This window comes from Chroicocephalus ridibundus, chromosome 28, assembly GCF_963924245.1.
Source record: "Chroicocephalus ridibundus chromosome 28, bChrRid1.1, whole genome shotgun sequence".
Lineage (NCBI taxonomy): Eukaryota > Metazoa > Chordata > Aves > Charadriiformes > Laridae > Chroicocephalus > Chroicocephalus ridibundus.
In genome coordinates, this window is record NC_086311.1 from 540,743 (window position 1) to 566,674 (window position 25,932).

The 25,932-nt window shown below is 66.6% G+C and overlaps 3 protein-coding genes and 1 long non-coding RNA gene across 7 annotated transcripts; 2 read left to right on the plus strand and 2 right to left on the minus strand.

Annotated features, from left to right (window-relative positions):
* Positions 1-1,327: 1,327 nt before the first annotated feature.
* On the plus strand, positions 1,328-5,387 carry LOC134507833 (class I histocompatibility antigen, F10 alpha chain-like). 3 transcript variants are annotated; one of them, XM_063318758.1, is made up of 9 exons: positions 1,407-1,725; positions 2,678-2,941; positions 3,683-3,958; positions 4,036-4,308; positions 4,391-4,489; positions 4,635-4,667; positions 4,965-4,997; positions 5,154-5,214; positions 5,248-5,387. In XM_063318758.1, the coding sequence occupies exons 1-8, from the start codon at positions 1,623-1,625 to the stop codon at positions 5,165-5,167; spliced, it is 1,095 nt and encodes a 364-aa protein (XP_063174828.1). In that variant the 5' UTR covers positions 1,407-1,622; the 3' UTR covers positions 5,168-5,214; positions 5,248-5,387. The 3 variants fall into 3 exon arrangements, with proteins under 3 accessions (XP_063174829.1, XP_063174828.1, XP_063174827.1); XM_063318759.1 differs by lacking the exon at positions 1,407-1,725 and adding an exon at positions 1,328-1,349 and having other exon boundaries at positions 5,154-5,387; XM_063318757.1 differs by having other exon boundaries at positions 1,411-1,725; positions 5,154-5,387.
* A 1,057-nt stretch (positions 5,388-6,444) lies between these two features.
* On the minus strand, positions 6,445-17,641 carry TAP1 (transporter 1, ATP binding cassette subfamily B member). The gene is made up of 10 exons (XM_063318678.1): positions 17,154-17,641; positions 16,097-16,199; positions 15,668-16,004; positions 14,699-14,896; positions 13,022-13,150; positions 11,954-12,139; positions 11,232-11,405; positions 10,486-10,645; positions 10,279-10,415; positions 6,445-9,712 (listed from the first exon to the last, which is right to left on the minus strand). Exons 1-10 carry the CDS (start codon positions 17,251-17,253, stop codon positions 9,368-9,370), a joined length of 1,869 nt encoding a protein of 622 aa, XP_063174748.1. The 5' UTR covers positions 17,254-17,641; the 3' UTR covers positions 6,445-9,367.
* A 605-nt stretch (positions 17,642-18,246) lies between these two features.
* LOC134507883 (uncharacterized) lies at positions 18,247-20,388 on the plus strand. Its single transcript, XR_010068958.1, has 3 exons — positions 18,247-18,300; positions 19,987-20,054; positions 20,166-20,388. It is a non-coding gene; the product is annotated as an uncharacterized LOC134507883 (long non-coding RNA).
* Positions 20,389-20,538: 150 nt separating this feature from the next.
* LOC134507832 (class I histocompatibility antigen, F10 alpha chain-like) lies at positions 20,539-24,379 on the minus strand. Of its 2 annotated transcripts, none has more exons than XM_063318755.1 (8): positions 24,227-24,379; positions 22,899-23,130; positions 21,966-22,241; positions 21,616-21,888; positions 21,435-21,533; positions 21,257-21,289; positions 20,927-20,959; positions 20,539-20,770 (listed from the first exon to the last, which is right to left on the minus strand). In XM_063318755.1, exons 1-8 carry the CDS (start codon positions 24,362-24,364, stop codon positions 20,757-20,759), a joined length of 1,098 nt encoding a protein of 365 aa, XP_063174825.1. In that variant the 5' UTR covers positions 24,365-24,379; the 3' UTR covers positions 20,539-20,756. The 2 variants fall into 2 exon arrangements, with proteins under 2 accessions (XP_063174825.1, XP_063174826.1); XM_063318756.1 differs by lacking the exon at positions 24,227-24,379 and adding an exon at positions 23,711-23,806 and having other exon boundaries at positions 22,899-23,162.
* Between the last annotated feature and the right edge of the window lie 1,553 nt (positions 24,380-25,932).

The window sequence follows — 25,932 nt, forward strand, 5'->3', positions numbered from 1 at the left end:
AGGAGGAGAATCCCCCTCTTTGCGCCTGCAGGCCGGCAGCTCAGCTACCAGGGCCCCGCTCAACGCAACGGGGACCGTGGGCGCACCCCGCCTGCCACCTGGTCGGGGTCTGTCTGCGTGACCATGGCGGGGACATGGGGAAGTGGGACGGTGCCCCTACCTCGGCCCTGGAGGCCCACGTAGAAGAATTGTAGGGAAAAGCAGCGGCTCAAAAGGGACCATCCAGGAAGATTGCTGCTCCGGTTGCCATTCCCCAGGCGCTGGAGCTGGGCTGAGGACACATGTCCTCCTCATCCTGAGCCACTGGAGGTACGTCCATGTGGGGTCGTCTCCTCCTCCTCATCCTGGGCCACTGGAGGTACGTCCATGTGGGGTCGTCTCCTCCTCCTCATCCTGGGCCACTGGAGGTACGTCCACGTGGGGTCGTCTCCTCCTCCTCATCCTGGGCCACTGGAGGTACGTCCACGTGGGGTCGTCTCCTCCTCCTCATCCTGGGCCACTGGAGGTACATCCACGTGGGGTCGTCTCCTCCTCCTCATCCTGAGCCACTGGAGGTACGTCCACGTGGGGTCGTCTCCTCCTCCTCATCCTGGGCCACTGGAGGTACGTCCATGTGGGGTCGTCTCCTCCTCCTCATCCTGGGCCACTGGAGGTACATCCACGTGGGGTCGTCTCCTCCTCCTCATCCTGAGCCACTGGAGGTATGTCCACGTGGGGTCGTCTCCTCCTCCTCATCCTGGGCCACTGGGGGTATGTCCATGTGGGGTCGAACCTCACGCCCAGCACCATGGAAAGACCGTGCCGGATGGCAGTGGGATGGTACCTGGGACTCGTCCTTGCAACGTAGGCCGGGCAAGGGAGACGCGGGCTGCTCTGAGGGTGAAAAGGCTTCTGGTTTGCAATGACAGGAGTCGGGGAACGAATGCTCCCATCGGGACTAGGGGTCCTGTCCCCGGCCGGGCAGAGGAAAGGGACAAAGGGATTCGATGGCCTGGGACATCAGTCCCCTGGAAATAGAAGGCCCTGGTGGACACTGGTGCACACTGACCCCTGATGGCATCGGGGTACAAGGGGACAGGACACATCTGGATTTCTGGAGCGACGGGGGGATCCCAGTTGGCGTGTTGGGAGCCGAGGGGACCCAAGGGGAACCGAGAGGGAGAAGTGGCCGGTCCGGAGGCTCCGTGTGTCCCTGGCCTTGGCTTGAAAGTCGGGCGCTTCATGGAAGTGAAGATCCTTCCAGGATCCGAGGAGGGACACCAGGAGCGGGAGTGTCTGGCACGGGGGACCCGGGCAGCGGAATGTGCGACCCCGGGAAGGAGGGACAGCGGGAGCAGGATGGATGGCCGGTACGGGGGACACCGGGAAGGAGGGACGCGGGGTGACCCCGGCCTGGGGGGACACGGGTGGAACGCTGCGGGGGGAGGGTCCTGCGGGGGTGTCCCGGGATTCCCCTGTCCCCGCCGCGCGCTGCCTCCGGCGCTTTCGCTTTCGATTCCGCTTCCAACCTGCGGAGCCGGGATCTGCCCGGCGACCGGTGACGTGTCCGCGGCGGTTCGGGCTGCCATTGGCGGGCGCTGGGTGGCGGAGCCAATGGCGGGCGCGGGGCCGGCGCGGAGCCGATGGCGGACGCGGGGCCGGAGCGGAGCAGCGCGATGGGGCCCGGCCGGGGGCTGGGGCTGGGCCTGCGACTGCTGCTGGGGCTCTTCGGCGGGGCGGCGGGGGGTGAGTACGGACTCGGGATCCCCCTGGACCCCCCTTTCCCTGGCCCCGGGACCCCCTTGAGCCCCCTTCCCCGGGACCCCACTGGACACCCGTTTTCTGGGCACCGCGAACCTCCCCCCTTACCGGCCCTCTGTCCTTGGGCACCAGGACTCCCCTGGACACCCCTTCCCTGGGTACCGAGAACCGGCCGAGCTCAGGGACCCCCCCGGACCACCCTTTCCCGGGCACTGGTGCCCGGGATCGCCCTCTGTCGATCCCCCTCCAACCCTGCGCACCGAGATCCCTCTGGATCCCCATTCCCCGGGCACCGAGACCCCTCTTTCCTTCATCCCCCTCCACCCCTGAGCACGGGGACCCTCCTGTACGCTCTTTTCTTGGCAACCGGGACCCCACCCCCCCGCAACTTTCACCCCCCCTCCATCCTTGGCTGCCCGGACTCCCCCTGGACCTCTCTCCATACCTTGGCCACCGGGACCCCACCTGGACCCCATTCTTTGGGTACTGGGACACCCCCCACACACCCCGTTCTTCATCACCCTCCACCCTTGGCTACCGGGACGCCCCTGGACTCCCTCTCGTGGGTGGGCAGCAGTTCCCCATTCCCTGGGCACTGGGACCCCCCCACACCTTGATACCCTTCATTCCTGGGCATTCCCTACATCCACCTTCCTGGTCTCCCACACTCCAGACGCCCTTGTCCTTGATGCTGGGATGCCCTGGGCTCCCCTTCCTGGGAACCGGGACCCCCTCCTGGACACACGGGCTTCCCCACACCCCCCACCAGTCCCATCCCCCCTGACACTGCCCCCCACACCGCGATCTGCTCCCCTGGGACGCCCCCCCCCCAGGCTCACTGCCCACCCCTGGACCCACACACCCTGGGCATCCTCACCCCTGTCTCCCCTCCAGCCCCGTTGCCCCCCACCTCTCACCACCCCCTGTGTCCCCACAGGGCCCCACTCCCTGCGCTACTTCTACACTGCGATGTCGGAGCCCAGCCCGGGGGTGCCCCAGTACATGATTGTGGGGTATGTGGACGGGAACGTCATCTTGCGCTACGACAGCGAGACGGGGAGAGCAGTGCCCGGGGCGGACTGGATGGCGGCCAACCTGGACCAGGCGTACTGGGACAGACAGACCCAGATCGGGCAGAGGAATGAGCAGGTTGACCATGTGAATCTGGAGATACTGGGGGTCCGCTACAACCAGAGCGGGGGTGAGTGTGGGCTGGGCTGGGGCTCGGTGGGGCTGGGAGAGTCCCCCCTCCTGTCTTCCCCCTGATCCTGCCCTGCCCCACGCTGCTGCCCCGGCTGGTGCCGGCCCTTCCCTGCCCGATGTCATTGTCACAGGGCTCCTCCCAGCCACTCTGTCCCCCAGCCCGAGGGGGTGGCGGCTGCCCTGTCCCTGCCCCACAGTGCTTGGGAGCCCCTGTCCCAGAGATGGGGGGTCGGCTCCTGTCCACCCCAGCCAGTGCATCCCCACCCCTGCCCCTAAGCACCCAAACCCCCATCCCAGAACTGGGAGGCTCCTGGCCACCACGTCCCAGCCCCTCACCGTCCCCACAGCACGAGACCCCCAGAAGAAGAGGAGGAGCTCCCAGCCACTTGCCCTCCCCATTGTGTTCGAGCCCCTCCATCCCAGAGGGGCTCCCCCAGCCCCATCCCATCTCCTTGTGCCCCCCACGGCCTTCAAGACCCATCCCCACCCCTCGCTGTCCCAGGGTGCCGTGGGGCTGGGTGCCAGCCCAGCCACGCCATGGGTGCCGGGGGTCTGCGTCACGGCTCTGGGTGACACCCCGAGTGCTGTGGGCCCCGGGCAGGACGGGGGGCAGCCCTGGTGCCGGTGCCCGATGGGCTCACCCAGGGCTGGGGTGGGGGGTGCTGCCGGGGGGTCTGTGCCCCACTGCGGGCCCCGGGCTGCAGCAGCCCCTCAGCCCCGGCTCCTGGTTGCGTTCCAGGGGCTCACACGCGGCAGCGCATGCTTGGCTGTGACCTCCTGGAGGACGGTAGCACCAGGGGGTATTATCAGAATGCCTACGATGGGAGGGACTTCATCGCCTTGGACATGGACACGATGACGTTCACCGCGGCAGACGCAGGGGCACAAATCACCAAGAGGAGGTGGGAGGAGGACGGGACTGTCGCTGAGAAGAAGCAGCACTATGTGAAGAACACCTGCATCGAGTGGCTGAGGAAATACGTGAGCTACGGGCGGGCCGTGCTGGAGAGGAAAGGTGAGGGCGAGACGGGGAGGCTGGGGAGCGGCCAGCGCGGGTGCGTGTGCCGTCCCTCACCGCCACCCCCTCCCCAGAGCCCCCCGCGGTCCGAGTGTCGGGGAAGGAGGCCCACGGGATCCTGACCTTGCGCTGCCGCGCTCACGGCTTCTACCCGTGGCCCATCACCGTCAGCTGGCTGAAGGACGGCGAGGTGAGGGACCAGGAGACGGAGTGGGGCAGCGTCGCGCCCAACAGCGACGGCACCTACTACACCTGGGCCTCCATCGAGGCCCGCCCGGGGGAGCAGGACAAGTACCGGTGCCGCGTGGAGCACGCCAGCCTGCCCGAGCCCGGCCTCTACGCGTGGGGTGAGCCCGGTGGCCTTGGGCACGTGGAGGGGTGGGCCGGGGTGGTTGCCCTTCCCCTGCTCACGGCGCTGCTCTCCCCCAGAGACGGAGTCCAACCTGTGGGCCATCGTGCTGGGGGTGGCCATTGCCGTCGGGGCCGTCGCTGCCATCTGTGGATTTCTCGTATGGAAGCGGAAGTCGGGTAAAGCATCGGGGCTGGTGAGGCAGAGGGGTGCGGGAGGAAGGCAGGGCCAGGGGGGTCTGTGGGCACGAGCCCCTGTGCTCTGGGGAGCCCCCGAGGCTGCTGGGGAAGCGCGGTGGGTGCTGATGCCTCTCTCTCTCTGCAGGGAAGAAGAAGGCGGGCTACGGCATGGCGTCAAGTGAGTAGCGGGGGCCGGGCCGGCTCCAGCCGCTGCCCAGTGCCGGGGGGGTCTCGTGGCTCCGGTTTCTGGCCGCTGCCGGCATTTCCCGACCCCCATCCTCCCTGTGCCGCCCCTCGTTGCAGCCCCGTAGCGGGGACGTACGGAAGAGGTCGTGTGTCCCCCCCAGTGCTCGCGGCACCATCCTCCTCTCCCGGTGGCTGCAGCGCGGCCGTGGCTCCCGGCCGGCTCCTGGCACATGCCCCGTGCCCGTAGCGAGCCCGGGGCTGGCAGCTCACGGCTGTTTCTCTCTCGCAGGCACCGACAGTGGGTCTGGCAGCACGGGCACAGGTACGGCGTGGGGACGGACGGGGCGGCCCCAGCTGTCCGTGCTCCCCCCACAGCAACCCCCGGCTGCGGGAGGGGGGCACCGAGACGCCCAGAGCGGAGGGTTGGGGAGAGGGAGGTGGCCCTGGGTGACACTGTCTGTTCCTCCCGTCCCTGCAGGGGTCACCGCCTGAGCGCTGGACGAGGGGCCGGCGCGTGGCTGGATGCGGCCCCTGCCCTGGCCGCGGCTGGAGGCAGAGAGGAGCTGGGGGAGGCCGGGGGCTGCCTGCAGAGAGAGCTTGTCCCGCCGCCCCCGCCCAGCCCCGCTGTGGTGCCGGGTCTTCTTCCCGCTTCCTATTTGCCGATTCTTTCAAATTCTGTATGATGCAATTATCAGCGATGTTTTTATTTCGAGGTTGTAACTGATTTCCTCTGCGTACGTTCGTTCCCTGGGGCACACCACGCTGGTCCTCCCCCTCCCTCGGGCTGCGGCTCCTCTCCCGGTGCCGCTCTCCCAGTCTCGGCTCGAAGGCTGGGCTGGTTTTGCCTGGGCTTGGGTTGATTTTCTCGCTCGCAGCCCAGCACGATGCGGTGTTCAGGATTCCCGACCGCGACGCCGTTGGTGACGCAGCGCTGGGGCTGAAGAGCGTTGGCGGCGCTCAAGGTCTTCTCCGTTTCTCACTCGCCCCCTGGTGAGCAGATGGGGGTTGTGCCAGCGGTTGAGCGGGGACGCAAGCAGACAGGCGACCTAAACTAGCGGGAGTAGCACGGGATCATAGAATCGCCTGGTTTGGAAGGAAAATTGGAGATCAGCGAGTCCAACCATCCACCTAACGCTGCCAAAACCACCACTAAACCATGTCCCTCAGCACCGCGTCTGCCCGGCTTTTAAATACCTCCAGGGATGGCGATTCCACCACTTCCCTGGGCAGCCTGTTCCAACGCTTGACAACTCTTTCATGTCCTGCTCAACGACAACAAGGGAAAAGAGGGGGTTGAGGGGGGACTGGGCACCTTTTCTTCGAGACGTGGCCGGGCATCCTTGTCCCTGTGGTGGCGGTGGGGAGCTCTGAGGCCATGTAGACGGGAGCTGAGGAGAAGCTCTCCCGATACGAGGCTACATAAAGAGGCGCTGAGAAGAAGCCCTCCTGCCCCGAGGCCCTGCAGACGGGCACTGAGACAAAGGTTTGCTGGTTTGAGGTCACGCAGACGGTCACTGCAACTGAACCAGGAGCTCGACTCTGAACTGAAATACCTGCTCTTGTGGTCAAGGAGACACAGTGGACGTGGAGGTCGACTCTGTCAGTAAGAGAAGCAGCAGCTGCTCCTGCGAGGGGGCAGAGGCAGGAACGAGCTGGTCCCTATCCCTGACCAGGCCGCGCGATACGGGGAACGGTTTCGCCCATCAGGCAGCTGGAGGCATTTGCTCCCGTGCTGGGATGGAGGGACTCACAGACTGGAACTAGAAGGTTGGGAAGGTGGGATCCATTGCTGGGGGCTGTGGAGTTGATGGATCACAACAGCCCTTTTTGGCACCCCATGTGGGGCTCGAAGGGTTGAGAGAACGACGGAGCCGAGCAGAACGTGTTAAAAACGAATTTGTTTTACGTTATTTATTATACGAGTTAAATAGTTGCTGGTCACAAGGTTGCTTCGTTTGTTCTCATGGCCGCGTTTTGTGAATTCTTACGTGCTCTTTGTACTCCTCGCGATGCTGTTTATCACCCTCCGGAAGAGGGATCGGGATTATCATTTTGCTTCCTTGTGTAATAGCGACTAATGGTACGATAGTGTCGCTGCTCAGGGGGTTATGATGGGATGTTTGCGTGGCATTGCTGTCCTGCCCGTGCCTCGGGCTCCATCTCTTGGCATTTATGACCGATGGCACCCGATCCATGGTGGAAGCTGGGTGCGATACTTCCGCCTCCCTTTCTCCTTCGGGCAGTACAACAGCTCTTGAGAACTTTGAATATCCCTGGGATGTTCCAGGCAGCGTGTTCCTGTTGCTGTGTCTCCCGAACATGTTTCGGGTCTCGTTTAGGGTTCAACGGCTATTTAAGAAGAGCAGCCAGAGGTGTGCCGTGAGGCTGGATAGTCACGGCTGGCACGGCACGTGGGAGAGTATGGGCCGGTATCTGGAGAACTTCCCCCCTCCGATGGTTTGGGACTTCACCCCTGAGCGACTACAGGACCCTGATAAAGCCGTAGAATATTAGGAAGGAAAATGCTGCGGCTGTTCCCGAGAGGCCCAACGAACCGCACGGTGCTGAGCCCTGGCCAGGATCTACCAAACGCTGCCTGACATTGTGCAGCACCCCCATGGGAGAGAGAGAGGGAAGGCAGACCAACAGGCACTGCAGCCACTCCGACCCCAGCAGCAGGCACTGCGGCTACTGCAATGTGGCTTCGTTAAGGGCAAGTCACGCCCGACCGATTTGGTGGCCTTCTACAATCGGGCTACAGCGTTGCTGGTTAAGGGAAGAGCAACGGACATCATCTACCTGGACTCGTGCAAAGCGTTTCACACTGTCCCCCACAACATCCTTGTCACTAAATTGGAGAGACGCGGATTTGACGGATGGGCCACTCAGGGGAGAAGAAATTGGCTGGATGGTCGCACTCGAAGAGTTGTGGTCAACGGCTCAATGTCCAAGCGGAGACCAGCGACGAGTGGCGTTCCTCGGGGGTCGGTACCGGGACCGATGCTGTTTAAGACCTTTGTTGGCGACGTGGACAGTTTGATTGAGTGCACCTTCGGCTCTGGAGCACCAACAGCAGAAGGACACGGAGCTGTTGGAGCAGGGCCAGAGGAGGCCACAAAGATGATCCAAGAGCTGGAGCCCCTCTGCTGTGAGGACAGGCTGGGAGAGCTGGGGGTGTTCAGCCTGGAGGAGAAGGCTCCGGGGAGACCTTTGAGCCTCTTCCAGTCCCTAAAGGGGCTCCAGGAAAGCTGGGGAGGGACTCTGGAGCAGGGAGGGGAGCCATGGGACGAGGGGGAAGGGTTTGACACTGGCAGAGGGGAGACTGAGATGAGATCTGAGGAAGAAATTCTTTGCTGTGAGGGCGGTGAGCCCCTGGGCCAGGGTGCCCAGAGAAGCTGTGGCTGCCCCATCCCTGGAGGGGTTCAAGGCCAGGTTGGACGGGGCTTGGAGCAACCTGTTCTGGTGGGAGGTGTCCCTGCCCAGGGCAGGGGGATGGAACTAGCTGGTCTTTAAGGTCCCTTCTAACCCAAACCATTCTGTGATTCTATCTCACCTTGAATGTTCCAATGATGGGGCATCCACAACTTCTCTGGGCAACCTCACCACCCTCCTCGTAAAACATTTCTAATGTCCAGTCCAGATCTCCCCTCTTCCAGTTTCAAACCACGGCCCGTGTCCTGTCACCACAGGCCTTGGTAAAACGTCTCTCTCCACCTCTCTTCCTTCGAGGGAAGCTGCAGAAGTCAAAGCCACCCAGCTGGCCCTAGAGAAATGTGGCCAGTGCCCGGTCTCCGTACTGACTTGTTGAGGGTGGCCAGGGCCCTGTGGGGGTGGCTACCACGATGGTCACAGAGGTTACTCCCTCTGGGCTGGACCCTCCTGCCTGGGTAGAGCCCCTGGGTGTAAAGGTCCACCATGTAGATGTTGTCCAAGATCCACGTCCCTGGAGACCATCAGCTCAAGGAGCAAGGAGACCAGGTGGCCAAATCGGCGTGGTTCAGGTCGACCTGGACTGGGAACGTTGTCATGAGCTGTTCACAGCTCGGTGGCCCCTGGGACATCGGGGTAGAGCCACACTGCGTGGGTGGGCTCGCGATGGCGGGGTGGACCTGACCCCAGCAGCCATCGCACAGGTCCTTCATTGACGTGAACGATGCGCGGGAATCAAGCGCGTGAAGCCTCTCGGGTGTAAAAGACGGTGGCAGCGATATCACGAGGGGGTGGCCGATTAATGATGTCACACCGAGGTCACTGCCACGCGCTTCCCATGGTGGCGGTGACAACCACAGGGCGAACACGTGGCTTTGGCGCCCAAGACCCCGTAGCCAGGCTGGGCAGCCCCCTCCAGCCCCCGTGACCCAGCTGGCTCCTCTCCGAAGCCATTATACTTTATTTTGTACATATTTCTGTCCCCAGTGGGTCACCCCGGCCACCCCGTTGTGCTCCCCACCCACCCATCCCTGCACCCCTATTTCAGCCCCCCACCCACCCCCCATCTCTGCAGCCCCTTCCCACCCCAGTTTCGGGGTCCCCCAACACATCCCGGGTACAAAGAGAAGGATTTATTTCAAACTCTGCGTTCCGTGGCCAGTCTTGTCAGTCACCAGCCCTGGTGGCCCCCATGGGCACCATAACGCAGCAGGGCCATGGCCACGCTCTTGGCCTGGCACCTGCGCTCCCCCATCACAGCTCTCACGGTCCCGTGTCACAGCTTTTGGTGTCCCCATCCCTGCTCCTGGTGTCTCCATCCCATCTCTTGGTGTCCCCATCCCTTGGTGTCCCCATCCCCAGCTCCTGCTGTCCCTCATCCTCCTTCCCCGTGTCCCCGTCCTCCGCTGTCCCCCCCTGTCCCCCGCCCTGCAGCAGGTGCCAGTAGCGGCTGCCAGGGCACAGGAGCTCCCTCGGGGACTCCAGCTCCTCCAGTCGTCCCCCTGCCAGCACGGCCACCCGCTGCGCCCGCATGGCCAGGGCCACCTTCCCTGTCACCAGCAGCACCGCGCGTCCGGCCCCGCTGGCTCCAAAGATCTCCTCCTCCACCTGCGGTGGGTGGCATCGTCAGTGGGGACCCCCAGGTGTGGGGACAGAGGGGACATGGAGACCAAGGACCAAGGGAATGTGGGGACCAAGGGGACGTGGGGAACGGGGACAGAGGGATGTGGGGACTAAGGAACAAGGAGACGCTGGGACCAAGGGGATGTGGGGACCAGGGATGAATGGGACATGGTGACCAAGGGGACATGGGGAGCAGGGTCCCAGGGGTTATGAGGAATGGGCATCCAGGGGCCATGGGGTCCAAGGCGGGACCAAGGGGACATGGAGCATGAGGATCCAGGGGAGATGGGGGCAGGGACACAGGGGACATGGGGCCCAAGAACCAAGGGGATGTGGGGACCGAGGGGACGTGGTGGCGAGTGAGGATCCAGGGGACGTGGGCAGTTGAGACCATGGGGGCATGGGAAGGAGGGACCCAGGGGACGCAGGGAGCAGGGACCGCGGTGACACAGGGACTGGGGACAAGGAGGTGATGGAAAGAGGAGACCCAGGGGGAAGACCAGGGTGCTACTGGGCAGGGGCCCCAAGAGGCCACGGGCGTCACCTCTCACCTGCAGCTGGCTCTCGCTGTCCAGGGCGCTGGTGGGCTCATCGAGGACGAGGACACGGGGGCTCCTCACCAGGGCGCGAGCGATGGCCACCCCCTGCCGCTGTCCCCCGGAGAGCTGCCCCCCCAGCTCGCCGACCTCTGCGTGAAGCCGGGGCTCAGGGTAGGGCCATGGGGCCATGGGGCCAGGGCAAGGGGACACACCTCCTACCTGTGTCGTAGCCCTGGGGCAGGCGGCTGATGAAGGTGTGGGCGCCCGCCCGGCGGGCTGCCACCGTCACCTGCGCCCGGTTCCAGCTTCCCGGCCCGTAGGCGATGTTGGCGTGGAGCGAGCGGGAGAAGAGCACCGGCTCCTGGGGGACGGCGGCCACCTGCGGCGGAGGGGATGGCTGGGGACGCTTTGGGGACATGGAGGGGGGGGAAGTGGCAGGGATGTGGCTGGGGACACGGTGGGGACATGGTGGGGATGTGGCAAGGACATGACAGGGATGGCTCTGGGGACTCAGCTGAGAACATGGCAGGGACGGCTGGGGACACCGCTGGGGATGCATTGGGGACATGTCGGGGATGGCTGGGGATGCAGCGGGGACAGCTGGGGACACGGCAGGGACGTGTTGGGGACATGGTGGGGACAGTTAAGGACGTGTCAGGGGACGTGGTGGGAGGAGAGATGGGGCCGTGGTGGGGACATGGCATGGACATGGTAGGGACGTCTGGGGAGGCAGCGGGGAAATCTGGTGACACAGTGGTGGCCGGGCCACGGTGGGGATGGCTGGTGACACGGGGGTGATGGTGGGGACTTGTTCGGAATGGCTGGTGACATGGTGGTGGTGGTGGGGACCCACTGGGGATGCCCGGTGACGCGTGACACGGGGAAGTGGTGGGGACCCCATTGGTGACACGAGGGTGGCAGTGGGTTCTGTTGGGGACATCGTGTGACCGGGGCGGTGGTGGCACCTGGCAGCGCAGGTAGGGGTGCTGGTAGTCAGGGAGGGGGTGACCATCCAGAAGCACCCGCCCGGCCCCCGGCGAGCGCAGGCCCAGGACCAGGGACACCAGGGTGCTCTTCCCCGCCCCCGGGGGGGCCACCACCGCCAGCACCTCCCCGGGGCGCAGCTCCAGTGACACGCCCTGGGGGACACACATAAAGGTGACACACCCACACCCCCTCCTCTAATGTCCCCGTCCCTCCCCGGGCCCTCCCTGCCATGTCCCCATGGCCCCTGCCATGTCCCCATGCCTTCCCCACCATGTCCCCCCGGTGTCTTCCCACCATGGCCCCCTGGCCCCCTCTCCTTGTCCCTACCACGTCCATGTCCCCACCACGTCCATGTCCCCCCACCGTGTCTCCGCTCTCCCCACCATGTCCGTGTCCGCACGCCCTCCCCAGTGCGTCCCCATCCTCCGCCTGCCGTGTCCCCACCACGTCCCCACCAACTCTGGGTCCCCATGCCCTTCCCACCACATCCCCGTGTCCCTCCACTGTGTCCCCACGCCCTCCCCACCACGTCCATGTCCCCATGCCCTCCCCTCTATCTCCCCATGTCCACCTGCCGTGTCCCCACCGTGTCCCCACCCCCTCCCCACCACCTCTATGTCCCCATGCCATGTCCCCGTGCCCTCTCCCACTGTGTCCTCCCATCATGTCCCTGCGTCCCCTGCCCTGTCCCCACTCCCACCTTGAGGACGGGCTCTTGGTGCTGGGGGTAGGAGAACCAGATCTCCTCAAGCTGGAGGTGGCCCTGCAGGACATCTGGTGCCAGCGTCCCTCGGGGTGCCACCTGCTCCTCCTGGTCCAGGAACTCAAAGATCTTCTCCGAGGAGCCCACGGCCTTGGTCATGTTGGGGTAGTAGCGGAGCAGGACCTGGGGACACAGTAGGGACACGGTGGGGAGGGTGTGGGGACGTGCGGAATGGGCATGGGGACACAGAGGACAGGGACAGGGACGCGTCCAGGAGGACATGGGGACATGAGGAATGGGCACAGGGACATGGCCGGGAGGGTGTGGGGATTGGGGAACGGGCTTGGGGACACGGGACTGGGACAGGGATGCAGCCAGGAGGATACGGGGAACGGGCATGGGGACACGGCCAGGAGTGGTGGGACCACGAAGGACACAGGGACATGGTGGGGGGACATCAGATGGCACAGGGACACGGTGGGACCAGCGTGGGGATGTGGCAGGGAGGATACAGGGACACAGCTGGGGACACAGGGACATGGTCGGGAGGGCAAAGGGAGATGGCAGGGCGTGGGGACACAGAGAGGAGGCGTTGGGGACACAGAGGACAGGCACGGGGCTGTGTCCAGGACGACATGGGGACACAGGGAACGGGCATGGGGACATGGCCAGGAGGGTGTGGGGACATGGCCAGGAGGGTGTAGGGACACGGAGGGCACAGGGACATGGTGGGGGGACATGGGAGGGCACAGGGACACGGTGGGACCAGCGTGGGGATGTGGCAGGGGGACACAGGCACACGGAGAGACGGGCACGGGGACGCAGGGACATGGCAGGGAGGGCGTGGGGACACGGATGGCAACGGGGACACACTGGGACTGGCACGGAGGCACACGGAGAGATGGGCACGGGGACGCAGGGACATGGCAGGGAGGGCGTGGGGACACGGATGGCAACGGGGACACACTGGGACTGGCACGGGGACACAGCGGAGAGGGGCGCGGCGAACAGGCTTGGGGACACGGCGGGGAGGACGCTGGGGACACGGTGTCCCCTCGGGCTCACCTCCACAGCCTCGGTGAACTGCATCTGGTAGATGAGGAAGGTGACAAGGTCCCCGGTGGTGATGGTCCCCGCGGACACCAGCTGTCCCCCGTAGCAGAGGAGCCCCAGCTTCAGGCCCAGCGCCGAGAACTGGGGACACATGGGGGATGTCACCGCTGGGGGGGATACCCGTCACCCTCCTCGCCGTGGCCACCCCTCTGCAGGGACACCGAGGTCCCAGCCTTGCTCTGTCACCTCCCCTGTGCCATCGCGTTTCCCCCCTACCCCAGGGATGTCACATCCCCCCGTGTCACCGTGGTCCCGTGCCCCAGAGTCCCCGCACTGTCGTACCCCCTGTGTCCTGATTTCCCCATGGCATCATGTCCCCCAGCCACGTGCCACCATGTCCCCGGCTCCCCTAACCCCTGCGTCATCACGTCCCCCAGCTACATGCCACCTCATCCTGGTGTCCCCCAGCCCCGTGTCACCATGTCCCCGGCTCCCCTAACCTCTGCGTCATCACGTCCCCCAGCTACATGCCACCTCATCCTGGTGTCCCCCAGCCCTGTGTCACCATGCTCCTGTGTCCCCATGCCACCACATCCCTATGTCCTCCAGCCCTGTGGCACCCCACCCCTATGTCCCCTGTCCCCGTGCCACTGCACCTCCATGTCCCCCAGCCCTGTGCCACTGCGTCCCCATGTGCCCTGTCCCCATGCCACCACATGTCCCTCTGCCCCTGTGCCACCATGTTACCTCATCCCCATGCCCCCATATCCCATCACCCCCATGCCATCATGTCCCCCGTGTCCCCATGCCACCACATCCCCAGGTCCCCTGTCCCCAGGCCACTGTGTCCCCATGTCCTGCCGCCCCCACACCAACGCATCCTCCAGCCCTGCGCCACCTCATCGGGTGTCCCCTGTCCCCATGCCACCACATCCCCATGTCCCATCACCCCCACGCCATAACGTCCCTCAGGCCCATGCCACCATGTCCCCATGTACCACCATCCCCGTGCCATCATGTCCCCCAGCGCTGTGCCACCATTTCCCCATGTCCCCCAGCCCCCGTGCCACCACATCCTCATGTCCCCCATCCCCATGCTATCGCATCCCCATGTCCCCTGTCCCCATGCTGCTGTACCCCCATGTCCCGTCGCCCCCATGCCATCACGTCCCCCATATCCATGTCACTGCGTCCCCATGTCCCCCCTGCCCCGTGCCACCATCTTCCCATGTCCTGTCAACCCCATGCCATCACATCCCCTGTCCCCATGCCACTGCATCCCCCTGTCCCACCACTCCCACGCCATCATGTCCCCTGTCCCCATGCCACCCTACCCCCATGTCCCACTGTCCCCATACCATGTTGTCCCCCGTGCCACAACGTCTCCAAGTCCCCTGTCCCCATGCCACTGTGTCCGCATGTCTCTGTGCCACCACATCCCCATGTCCCCCCAGCCTCATACCACCGCACCACCATGTCCCCTGTCCCCAGGACACTGTGTCACCGTGTCCCGTCACCCCCCCCCACCATCACACCCCCAGCCCCGTGCCACTGCATCTGGTGTCCCCTGTCCCCAGGACACCGCATCCCCACGTCCCCCCGCCCCACACCACCACGTCCCCCAGCCCCTGTGCCACCCCATCCCCACATTCCCCTCTCCCCGTGCCACCGTGTCCCCTGTCCCCGTACCCCGCTGGCCCAGAGGGTGGCGGCGTAGGTGGCCGCGTCCTTCCCCTCCAGCCGGTAGACGTGGCGCAGGCGCTGGCGGTACCGCTCGGTGGCCCCGGCCTCGTGGGCGAAGCTGCGGACGGTGGCCATGGCCTGGAAGGTCTCAACCGCCACCTCGGTGGCACCTGCCAGCGCCTCCTGCACCTGCCTCGCCAGCCCCTGGGGGACAGCGGTGTCACCTCGGGGGGGGTTGGGGGGGGGCAGGGGGAGCCGGGAGGGGACAGTGGGCATGGAGAGGGGACAGTGGGGATGAGGAGGGGACAATGGGCATGGACAGGGGACAGGGGGCACATGGAGGGGACAGATGGCACATGGAGGGGACAGTGGGCATAGGGAGGGGACAGTGGGGATGAGGAGGGGACAATGGGCATGGAGAGGGGACAGGGGGCACATGGAGGGGACAGATGGCACATGGAGGGGACAGTGGGCATGGGGAGGGGACAGATGGCACATGGAGGGGACAGTGGGCATAGGGAGGGGACAGATGGCACAGGGAGGGGGTTGTTGGCATGGGGAGGGGACAGTGGGCATAGGGAGGTGACAAGGGGTGCAGGAAGGGGACAGTGGGCATGGAGAGGGGACAATGGGCATGGACAGGGGACAGGGGGCACAGGGAGGGGACAGTGGGCATGGGGAGGGGACAGTAAGCACAGGGAGGGGGTTGTTGGCATGGGGAGGGGACAGTGGGCATAGGGAGGTGACAAGGGGTGCAGGAAGGGGACAGTGGGGATGGGGAGGGGACAGGGGGCACATGGAGGGGACAGTGGGCACAGGGAGGGGACAGTGGGCATGGAGAGGGGACAGTAAGCTCACAGAGGGGACGGATGGCATGGGGAGGGGACAGCGGGAATGGGGAGGGCCCAGGGGGTGCAGGGAGGGAAGAGTGGGCAGAGGGAGGTGACAAGGGACCCGTGTCCCTCGCCCTGGTACCTGCTGGATCTTGCCGACGCAGCGGGGCAGCAGCAGGAGGACGGGCAGTGACAGGAGTGTGACAAAGGCCAGGTGGGGTGACAACCACGCCATGGTGACCAGGAGGCAAAGGCCCCGCGCCAGGTACCACAGCAAGAGGCTGAGCGCCTCGGACACCGCCGCGTGCGTGGCCTCCACGTCCCCCGTCACCCGCGCCGTCACCGCCCCGGTCCCCGTCACCTGCAGGGAGGTGACGTCCCGTTGCAGGACGGCAGCGAAGACGCGACGTTGGAGGCGTCCCAACGCCCGGCTCAACGTCCCCGCGTAGGTGACATCGCAGACGAATTCGGTGACGGCACTGCAGTGGTAGCATTGGGTTGGCTTAGCCCGGGGGCACGCGTGTCACCCCCCTCTCTGGCCCGTGTGACATCCCCGGTGTCACCATCCTACCTGCTGAGCCCCAGCAGCGCCATGGGCCAGGTGGCCACCATCTCGTCCTCGCTGGCCACCCAGTCGGTGACGCGCCCCGTGAAGTAGGGGACGGCCACCTCCCCTGCCGGGGGCGGGGGGGAACACAGACATGGCGTCAGGGTGACGGGGTCCCCCCTGGTCTGTGTCACCCCCCCCCCAAGGTGGTGGGGGGGGAACGACACCCCATGGTGTGACCTTGAGGGGCTGGTGATTCACCCACCCATCCCCCCACCTCCCACTGGGTGCTGCCCCCCCCAAAATGGGTGCTGCCCCCCCTGCCCCAGCTCAGAGCACCCCCCCAATGGGTGCTTCACCCCCCAAAGTTGGGTGCTGCCGCCCCCCCCCCAGCTCAGAGCACCCCCTCAATGGGTGCTTCCTCCCCCAGAGTTGGGTGCTGCCCCCCCAAACCTGGGTGCTGCCCCCCCCCCATAGCTCAGAGCATCCCCCACTGAGTGCTGACCCCCCCCCAAAGTTGGGTGCTGCCCCCCCCCAAACTGGGTACTTCCCCCCCCCAAACCTCAGGACACCCCCCCTCTGGGTGCTGCCTTCTCCCCCCCTCAAGTTGGGTGCTGCCCCCCAAAACCTGGGTGCTGCCCCCCCCTCCCCATAGCTCAGAGCACCCCCCCCCAAATTTGGGTGCTGACTCCCCTCTAAGTTGGGTGCTGCCCACCCCCATCCCCCCCCCGCCCCAGCTCAGGGCATCCCCCGCAATGGGTGCTTCCCCCCCCCAAATTTGGGTACTTGGGTGCTGCCCCCCTAAACCTGGGTGCTTCCCCCCCCCCATAGCTCAGAGCATCCCCCCTTTGGGTGCTTCCCCCCCCCCCAAGTTGGGTGCTGCCCCCCCCATAGCTCAGAGTAACCCCCCCCCGATGGGTGCTTCCCCCCCCTCAAGTTGGGTGCTGCCCCCCCCAGAGCTCAGAGTAACCCCCCCCCGATGGGTGCTTCCTCCCCCATCAATGGGGGGGTCCCCAAAAGCTCAGAGCCCCCCCCACCCCCCCACAACCCCGAGGTGCTGCCCCCCCCCCCCCCCCGTTACCGAGGACCGATGCCGCCATCAGCGCCGCCACCACCGCGCAGCGCCGGCGCTCGGGGCTCAGCAGGGCCAGGAGGCGGCGGGGGGTGGAGGAGGCCGCCATCGTCTGTCCCCGTCGGCTCCCGGTGTCACCCGGGGTGCTCCGCTCCGCTCCCGGGGTGACCCGGTGTGTCCCGGTCTCCGTCCCGGGGTGCTCCGATCCGGTCCCAGCGTGTCCGGGTGTGACCTGGTCCCGATCCCGGTGTGTCCCGCTCCGGTCCTGGGGGTGACCCGGTGTGTCCCAGTCCTTGTCCCGGGGGTGCTCCGGCGTGATTGATCCGGTCCCGGTGGCACCCGATGTGCTCCGCTCCGCTCCCGGTCCTGCCCCGGTGCGCTCCCGGTGCCGATGTCCCCGCTCCGGGCCGGTCCCGCTCCTTCTCCCGGGACCCTTCTCCCCGTTCTGGTCCCGATCCCGCTCCCGCTCCCGCTGCCGCTCACGGCCCCGGTTCCGGTCCCGGTCCCGGTCCCGGTCCCGATCCCGATCCCGGTGCCGGTGCCGGTGCCGGTGCCGGTGCCGGTGCCGGTGCCGGTCCCGATCCCCCTCCCGGCAGCGCCGCCGTTTCTCGGAAAGCGAAACCCAGCCCGGGGGCGGGACCGGCGGCGGCTGCGCATGGCCCAGCCCCGGGGGGAAGCCCCGGTGGGAAGCCCCGGGGTGGGGGGGCACCAGACACGGGGGGGCCACCGGGTATCGGAGGGGGCACCGGGCACGGCTGGGGGGGTCCCCGGGCCTCAGGCAACGGGGGCGGGCACCAGGTACCGGCTACCGGGCACCGGGGGGGTCACTGGGCACTACCGGGGGGGGACACCGGGCATCGCAGAGGGGCACCGGGAACCGGGCGCGGCTGGGGGGCACCGGGTACGGCTGGGGGGGGTCCCCATCCCGGTCCCTGGGGTGTCCCCCTGGAGGATGGGGGGGGTGAAGGCGGGGCAGGAGCCGGGCGGGCGGCGCTGATTGGCCGAGGAGGCGGCGGCGTCATCAGTTGCCGGGCAGATGGAGCTGGAGCAGTTTGGAGCGGCGCGTGCGGCGGGGGCGGGGCCGGGGGCGGGGCCGGGAGGGGGCGGGGCCTCGAAAGTGAAACCAAAAGGCGGCGCGACGGGACCGTGCTGCGAGGTACCGGGTGGGACTGGGGCTACTGGGGGGGCTGTACTGGGAGCACTGGTGCGGGCTCCGGTGCCGGGGGGTCGAGGGGAGCTGATGGGGCTGGGCTGGGCTGGGCTGGGCTGGGCTGGGAGCACTGGTGTTGACTGGTGAGCGGCCCAGGGTGCCGGGTAGGGTCGAGGGGACCTGATGGGTCTGGACTGGGAGCACTGGTGTTGGCTGGTGAGTGCCTCAGGGTGTTGGGCAGGGTCTTGGGAGTCCAGGCTGGGACTGGGGGTGTGGACTGGGAGCACTGGTGTTGACTGGTGAGCGGCCCAGGGAGCTGGGTGGGGGCTTGGGGGTCCAGGCTGGGACTGGGAGCGTGGACTGGGAGCGCTGGTGTTGACTGGTGAGTGCCTCAGGGTGCCGGGTAGGGTCGAGGGGAGCTGATGGGTCTGGACTGGGAGCACTGGTGTTGGCTGGTGAGTGCCTCAGGGTATTGAGCAGGGTCTTGGGAGTCCAGGCTGGGACTGGGGGTGTGGACTGGGAGCACTGGTGTTGACTGGTGAGTGGCCCAGGGAGCTGGGTGGGGTCGAGGGGAGCTGATGGGGCTGGACTGGGAGCACTGGTGTTGACTGGTGAGTGCCCCAGGGTGTTGGGCAGGGTCTTGGGAGTCCAGGCTGGGACTGGGGGCGTGGACTGGGAGCACTGGTGTTGGCTGGTGAGTGCCTCAGGGTGTTGGGCAGGGTCTTGGGAGTTCAGGCTGTGACTGGGGGTGTGGACTGGGAGCACTGGTGTTGGCTGGTGAGTGCCTCAGGGTGTTGGGCAGGGTCTTGGGAGTCCAGGCTGGGACTGGGGGTGTGGACTGGGAGCACTGGTGTTGACTGGTGAGCGGCCCAGGGAGCTGGGTGGGGGCTTGGGGGTCCAGGCTGGGACTGGGAGCGTGGACTGGGAGCGCTGGTGTTGACTGGTGAGTGCCTCAGGGTGCCGGGTAGGGTCGAGGGGAGCTGATGGGTCTGGACTGGGAGCACTGGTGTTGGCTGGTGAGTGCCTCAGGGTATTGAGCAGGGTCTTGGGAGTCCAGGCTGGGACTGGGGGTGTGGACTGGGAGCACTGGTGTTGACTGGTGAGTGGCCCAGGGAGCTGGGTGGGGTCGAGGGGAGCTGATGGGGCTGGACTGGGAGCACTGGTGTTGGCTGGGGACTTGCATAGGGTGCCGAGCATCGACCAGGGGAGCTGCACTGGGAGCACTGGTCTTTACTGGTGAACACCCCGGCCATGGCGCTGCTCCCCGCCGTCCGCCTGTCCTGCCTCCTGCTCCTGGTTGACGTGGTGCTGCTGGCGGCGCTGGCCCGGCTGGCCCCGGCACTGGCCTGGTTGGGCCTGGTAGCCACCTGGCTGGAAGCTGGCCTGCGGCTACTGGCGTTCACAGTGGCCGGGCGGCTACTGGCACCACGGGATCCCCGGGGAGCGTCTGCGTGACCTCAAACCAGCAAACCTTTGTCTCAGTGCCCATCTGCAGGGCCTCGGGGCAGGAGGGCTTCTTCTCAGCGCCTCTTTATGTAGCCTCGTATCGGGAGAGCTTCTCCTCAGCTCCCGTCTACGTGGCCTCAGAGCTCCCCACCGCCACCACAGGGACAAGGATGCCCAGCCACGTCCCGAAGAAAAGGTGCCCAGTCCCCCCTCAACCCCCTCTTTTCCCTTGTTGTCGTTGAGCAGGACATGAAAGAGTTGTCAAGCGTTGGAACAGGCTGCCCAGGGAAGTGGTGGAATCGCCATCCCTGGAGGTATTTAAGAGCCGGGCAGACGCGGTGCTGAGGGACATGGTTTAGCGGTGGTTTTGGCAGCGTTAGGTGGATGGTTGGACTCGCTGACCTCGAATTTTCCTTCCAAACCAGGCGATTCTATGATCCCGTGCTACTCCCGCTAGTTTAGGTCGCCTGTCTGCTTGCGTCCCCGCTCAACCGCTGGCACAACCCCCATCTGCTCACCAGGGGGCGAGTGAGAAACGGAGAAGACCTTGAGCGCCGCCAACGCTCTTCAGCCCCAGCGCTGCGTCACCAACGGCGTCGCGGTCGGGAATCCTGAACACCGCATCGTGCTGGGCTGCGAGCGAGAAAATCAACCCAAGCCCAGGCAAAACCAGCCCAGCCTTCGAGCCGAGACTGGGAGAGCAGCACCGGGAGAGGAGCCGCAGCCCGAGGGAGGGGGGGGACCAGCGTGGTGTGCCCCAGGGAACGAACGTACGCAGAGGAAATCAGTTACAACCTCGAAATAAAACCACGGCTAATAACTGCATCACACAGAATTTGAAAGAATCGGCAAATAGGAAGCGGGAAGAAGACCCGGCACCACAGCGGGGCTGGGCGGGGGCGGCGGGACAAGCTCTCTCTGCAGGCAGCCCCCGGCCTCCCCCAGCTCCTCTCTGCCTCCAGCCGCGGCCAGGGCAGGGGCCGCATCCAGCCACGCGCCGGCCCCTCGTCCAGCGCTCAGGCGGTGACCCCTGCAGGGACGGGAGGAACAGACAGTGTCACCCAGGGCCACCTCCCTCTCCCCAACCCTCCGCTCTGGGCGTCTCGGTGACCCCCTCCCGCAGCCGGGGGTTGCTGTGGGGGGAGCACGGAGAGCTGGGGCCGCCCCGTCCGTCCCCACGCCGTACCTGTGCACGTGCTGCCAGACCCACTGTCGGTGCCTGCGAGAGAGAAACAGCCGTGAGCTGCCAGCCCCGGGCTCGCTACGGGCACGGGGCATGTGCCAGGAGCCGGCCGGGAGCCACGGCCGCGCTGCAGCCACCGGGAGAGGAGGATGGTGCCGCGAGCACCGGGGGGGACACACGACCTCTTCCGTACGTCCCCACTACGGGGCTGCAACGAGGGGCGGCACAGGGAGGATGGGGGTCGGAAAATGCCGGCAGCGGCCAGAAACCGGAGCCACGAGACCCCCCCGGCACTGGGCAGCGGCTGGAGCCGGACCGGCCCCCGCTACTCACTTGACGCCATGCCGTAGCCCGCCTTCTTCTTCCCTGCAGAGAGAGAGAGGCATCAGCACCCACCGCGCTTCCCCAACAGCCTCGGGGGCTCCCCAGAGCACAGGGGCTCGTGCCCACAGACCCCCCTGGCCCTGCCTTCCTCCCGCACCCCTCTGCCTCACCGGCCCCGATGCTTTACCCGACTTCCGCTTCCATACGACGAATCCACAGATGGCAGCGACGGCCAGGACGGCAACGGCCACCCCCAGCACGATGGCCCACAGGTTGGACTCCGTCTCTGGGGGAGAGCAGCGCCGTGAGCAGGGGAAGGGCAACCACCCCGGCCCACCCCTCCACGTGCCCAAGGCCACCGGGCTCACCCCACGCGTAGAGGCCGGGCTCGGGCAGGCTGGCGTGCTCCACGCGGCACCGGTACTTGTCCTGCTCCCCCGGGCGGGCCTCGATGGAGGCCCAGGTGTAGTAGGTGCCGTCGCTGTTGGGCGCGACGCTGCCCCACTCCGTCTCCTGGTCCCTCACCTCGCCGTCCTTCAGCCAGCTGACGGTGATGGGCCGCGGGTAGAAGCCGTGAGCGCGGCAGCGCAAGGTCAGGATCCCGTGGGCCTCCTTCCCCGACACTCGGACCGCGGGGGGCTCTGGGGAGGGGGTGGCGGTGAGGGACGGCACACGCACCCGCGCTGGCCGCTCCCCAGCCTCCCCGTCTCGCCCTCACCTTTCCTCTCCAGCACGGCCCGCCCGTAGCTCACGTATTTCCTCAGCCACTCGATGCAGGTAATCTCCAGACAGTGCTTGCGCCGCTCGGCTTCAGTCTTGTCCTCCTCCCACTTCCTCTTGGTGATTTGTGCCACCGCGTCTGCCGCAATGAACGTCATCGTGTCCATGTCAAAGGCGATGAAGTCCCTCCCGTCGTACGCGTACTGCCAGTACCCCCTGATGCTACCGTCCTCCAGGAGGTCACAGCCAAGCATGCGCTGCCGCGTGTGAGCCCCTGGAACGCGACCAGGAGCCAGGGCTGAGGGGCTGCTGCAGCCCAGGGCCCGCAGTGGGGCACAGACCCCCCGGCAGCACCCCCCACCCCAGCCCTGGGTGAGCCCATCGGGCACCGGCACCAGGGCTGCCCCCCGTCCTGCCCGGGGCCCACAGCACTCGGGGTGTCACCCAGAGCCGTGATGCAGACCCCCGGCACCCACGGCGTGGCTGGGCTGGCACCCAGCCCCACGGCACCCTGGGACAGCGAGGGGCTGGGATGGGTCTTGAAGGCCGTGGGGGGCACAGGGAGACGGGATGGGGCTGGGGGAGCCCCTCTGGCTGTGGGATGGGGGCCCTGAGCACCGTGGGGAGGGCAAGGGGCTGGGAGCTCCTCTGGTTCTGAGGGTCGTGACTGCCGTGGGCGCGTGAGGAGCTGGGATGGGGCGGCCAGAGGGCCCGCCCCGACTCTGGGATGGGTGATCCCAAGCATTGCAGGTATGGGACAGGGCAGACCCCAATCCCTGGGGCTGGGGGACATCGTAGTTGGGAGCCCTGTGGGAAGGATATTGGGTAGAGAAGGACCGGCACAAGGCGGGGCAGCAGCGTGGGGCAGGGCAGGATCTTGGGGCTTGGATACTCTCCCGTCCCACAGCATCCCGTCCCAGCCCGCGCTCACTCCCACTCTGGTTGTAGCGGCTCCGCACTGTCTCCAGGTCCGCGCGGGCGACCTGGTAACCGTTCTGGGAGATCTGGGTCTGGCTGTCCCAGTACGCCTGGTCCAGGTTGGCCGCCATCCAGTCCGCCCCGGGCACCGTCCTCCCCGTCTCGCTGTCGTAGCGCGAGATGAGGTTCCCGTCCAGGTACCCCGCTTCCACAAACTCGGGCACCCCCGGGCTGGGCTCCAACACCTGCACATTAAAGTAGTGCAAGGAGTGGGGGCCTGCGGGGACACAGCGGGCAGTGAGGGGGGTGGGGGGCAGCGGGGTTGATTGGGGACGGGGGTGAGGGTGGCCGAGGGTTGCAGGGGTGCGTAGCGAGGCTGGGGGGGGGGGGGTGTGCCAGGGGAGCGGATCAGGGGGTGGGGAGGCAGCGTCAAGAGGGACGGGACTGGGGGGGGATGTGGGGGAGCCAGGTGTGTTGGGGAAGGGGGGGGGGTCCCGGTCCCCGGGAAGGGAAAGCCAGGGGGTCCCCAGTGTCAAGGATTGGGGGAGATCCCGAGGGAGGGGCCCAAGGTGGGTCCTAGTGTCCGTGGGGTGGGGCGCGGTGGTGGGAAAGGGGGAGCTGAAGGGGTCCCAGCGGCCGGGAAAGTTGCCAGTGGCAAGAAATGGGGTGTCTGGGGGTGGGTCGTCTAAGGGGGTCCCGGTGCCCGGGAATGGGGCACCGGTGCCCGGGGATCAAGGGGAGAAGGTGGGGGGGGGGGGGGGGGGCCGGGTGCGGGTAAAGGGAGCCCAGGGGGGTCTCGGGGGGTTATCCCGGGTCCCCGCTCACCGCCCGCCGCCCCGCCGAGGACCCCCAGCAGCAGCCGCAGCCCCAGCGCCGGCACCGGCCCCATGGCGCTGCTCCGCTCCGCTCCGGCCCCGCCCCGCCCCCAGGCCCCGCCATTGGCGCCGCCACCCACCGCCAGCCAATGGCAGCCCGAGCTTCCACGGACGTCACCGGGCGCCGGGCAGACCCCCCCGTCCCGCAGGTCGGAAGCGAAAGCGAAAGCGCCGGAGGCAGCGCTTTCCCATTCCCCCATTCCCGGGGAATCCCGGGACCCCTCCAGAACCCCCCAACCCACCGAGACCCTCGGCCCGGGACCCCCACAAGGCCCCACAGCCCCCCCCAATGCTCCACCCGTGTCCCCCCAGGCCGGGGTCACCCCGCGTCCCTCCTTCCCGGTGTCCCCGGGGTCGCACATCCCACTGCCCGGGTCCCCCCCCCCAGTGCCGGACACTCCCGCTCCTGGTGTCCCTCCTCGGGTCCTGGAAGGATCTTCGCTTCGAAGAGCCCACGTGGACGTACCTCCAGTGGCTCAGGATGAGGAGGAGGAAACGTGTCCTCAGCCCAGCTCCAGCGCCTCGGGAACGGCTGGACAACAACCGGAGCAACAACCATAGAACCGTAGAACGCGTTGGGTTGGAAGGGACCTCTGAAGGCCATCTAGTCCCACCCCCTGCGGTCAGCAGGGACATCTTCAACTACATCAGGTCGCTCAGAGCCTCATCCAGCCTTGGATGTCTCCAGGGATGGAGCCTCCACCCCCTCTCTGGGCAACCTGGGCCAGCGTCTCCCCACCCTCTCGTAGGGCCCCCTTCAGGGACTGGAAGGGGCTCCAAGGTCTCCCCGGAGCCTCCTCTTCTCCAGGCTGAACCCCCCAACTCTCTCAGCCCGTCCTCGCAGCAGAGGGGCTCCAGCCCTTGGATCATCTCCGGGGGCCTCCTCTGGCCCCGCTCCAACGGCTCCGTGTCCTTCTTGTGCCGAGGGCTCCAGAGCTGGACGCAGGACTCCAGGTGGGGTCTCACCAGAGCAGAGTAGAGGGGGAGAATCCCCTCTCTGGACCTGCTGGCCACGGTTCTTCTGACGCAGCCCGGGATGGGATTTGCCCTCTGGGCTGCAAGCGCACACTGTTGGCTCCCGTCCAGCTTTTCGTCCACCAGGACCCCCAAGTCCTTTTCCGCAGGGCTGCTCTCTGTCACGTCGGCCCCCAGCCTGTATTGATAACGAGGGCTGTCCCGACCCAAGTGCAGGACCTTCCACTTGGCCTTCTTGAACTTCAGGAGACTGGCTCGGGCCCACCTCTCCAGCTCGTCCAGGTCCCTCTGGATGACATCCCGTCCCTCTGGCCTGTCGACCGCTCCACTCAGCTTGGTGTGGTCGGCAAACTTGCTGAGGGGGCACTTGATCCCACTCTCCATGTCATTGATGAAGATGTTGAACAGCACCCGTCCCAGTACGGATCCCTGAGGGACACCACTTGTCACCCTCCTCCATCTGGACATCGAGCCATTGACCACCGCCCTCTGGACGCGACCATCCAGCCAGTTCCTCATCCACCGAACAGTCCACCCATCAAATCCGTATCCTCCGACTTAGAGAGAAGGATCTTGTGGGGGACCACGTCAGAGGCCTTGCAGAAGTCCCGACAGATGACATCCGTAGCTGTCCCCTTGTCCACTGACGCGGTCCCTCCGTTGTAGAAAGCCACCGGGCCTCGCCCCTGGTGAAGCCACGCTGGCTGTCTCGAATCCCCTCCCTGTCCTCCCGGTGCCTCAGCGCAGCTTCTAGAAGGATCTGGTCCATGATCTCCCCAGGCACCGAGGTGCGGCTGACGGGGCGGTGGCTCCCGGGGGTCCCCCTTTCCACCCTGCTTAAAAACGGGGGCGATGTTTCCCTTTTCCCAGTCGCCAGGGGCTTCCCCCGCCCGACGCGGCTTCTCAAACATCACGGAGAGCGGCCTGGCGACAACATCAGCCACTTCCCTCCGGGCTCCGGGGCCACCTCCGCAGGTCCCTCAGGTGGCCACGAACCTCGTCGTCACTTACAGTGGGAGGGACTCTGTCCCCCAGGTCCCCGTCCCTGGGGGTCCCCTTGGTCCTCAGTCTCTGGGTCCCCTGGGTCCCCGGCCTCCGTGGTCCCCACTTCTAGTGTCCCCTGGTCCCCGTCTTCCCTGGGTCCCCGGCACCTGCGTCCCCACCATCCCCACTTCTCGTGTCCCCTGGTCCCCGTGT

Excerpts from the sequence above, each read along its gene's own strand:
- LOC134507833 (XM_063318758.1), top strand. The coding sequence starts at position 1,623 with ATGGCGGACGCGGGGCCGGAGCGGAGCAGCGCGATGGGGCCCGGCCGG. Across the intron at positions 2,942-3,682 it reads CCGCTACAACCAGAGCGGGG|GGGCTCACACGCGGCAGCGC; the intron begins GTGAGTGTGGGC and ends GTTGCGTTCCAG. Across the intron at positions 4,309-4,390 it reads GCCCGGCCTCTACGCGTGGG|AGACGGAGTCCAACCTGTGG; the intron begins GTGAGCCCGGTG and ends GCTCTCCCCCAG.
- TAP1 (XM_063318678.1), bottom strand. The coding sequence starts at position 17,253 with ATGGCGGCCTCCTCCACCCCCCGCCGCCTCCTGGCCCTGCTGAGCCCC. Across the intron at positions 14,897-15,667 it reads GCGTCGGCAAGATCCAGCAG|GGGCTGGCGAGGCAGGTGCA; the intron begins GTACCAGGGCGA and ends GCTGTCCCCCAG. Across the intron at positions 11,406-11,953 it reads ACCAAGAGCCCGTCCTCAAG|GGCGTGTCACTGGAGCTGCG; the intron begins GTGGGAGTGGGG and ends TGTGTCCCCCAG.
- LOC134507832 (XM_063318755.1), bottom strand. The coding sequence starts at position 24,364 with ATGGCCTTCAGAGGTCCCTTCCAACCCAACGCGTTCTACGGTTCTATG. Across the intron at positions 21,889-21,965 it reads GGCCGTGCTGGAGAGGAAAG|AGCCCCCCGCGGTCCGAGTG; the intron begins GTGAGGGCGAGA and ends CCCCCTCCCCAG. Across the intron at positions 21,534-21,615 it reads GCCCGGCCTCTACGCGTGGG|AGACGGAGTCCAACCTGTGG; the intron begins GTGAGCCCGGTG and ends GCTCTCCCCCAG.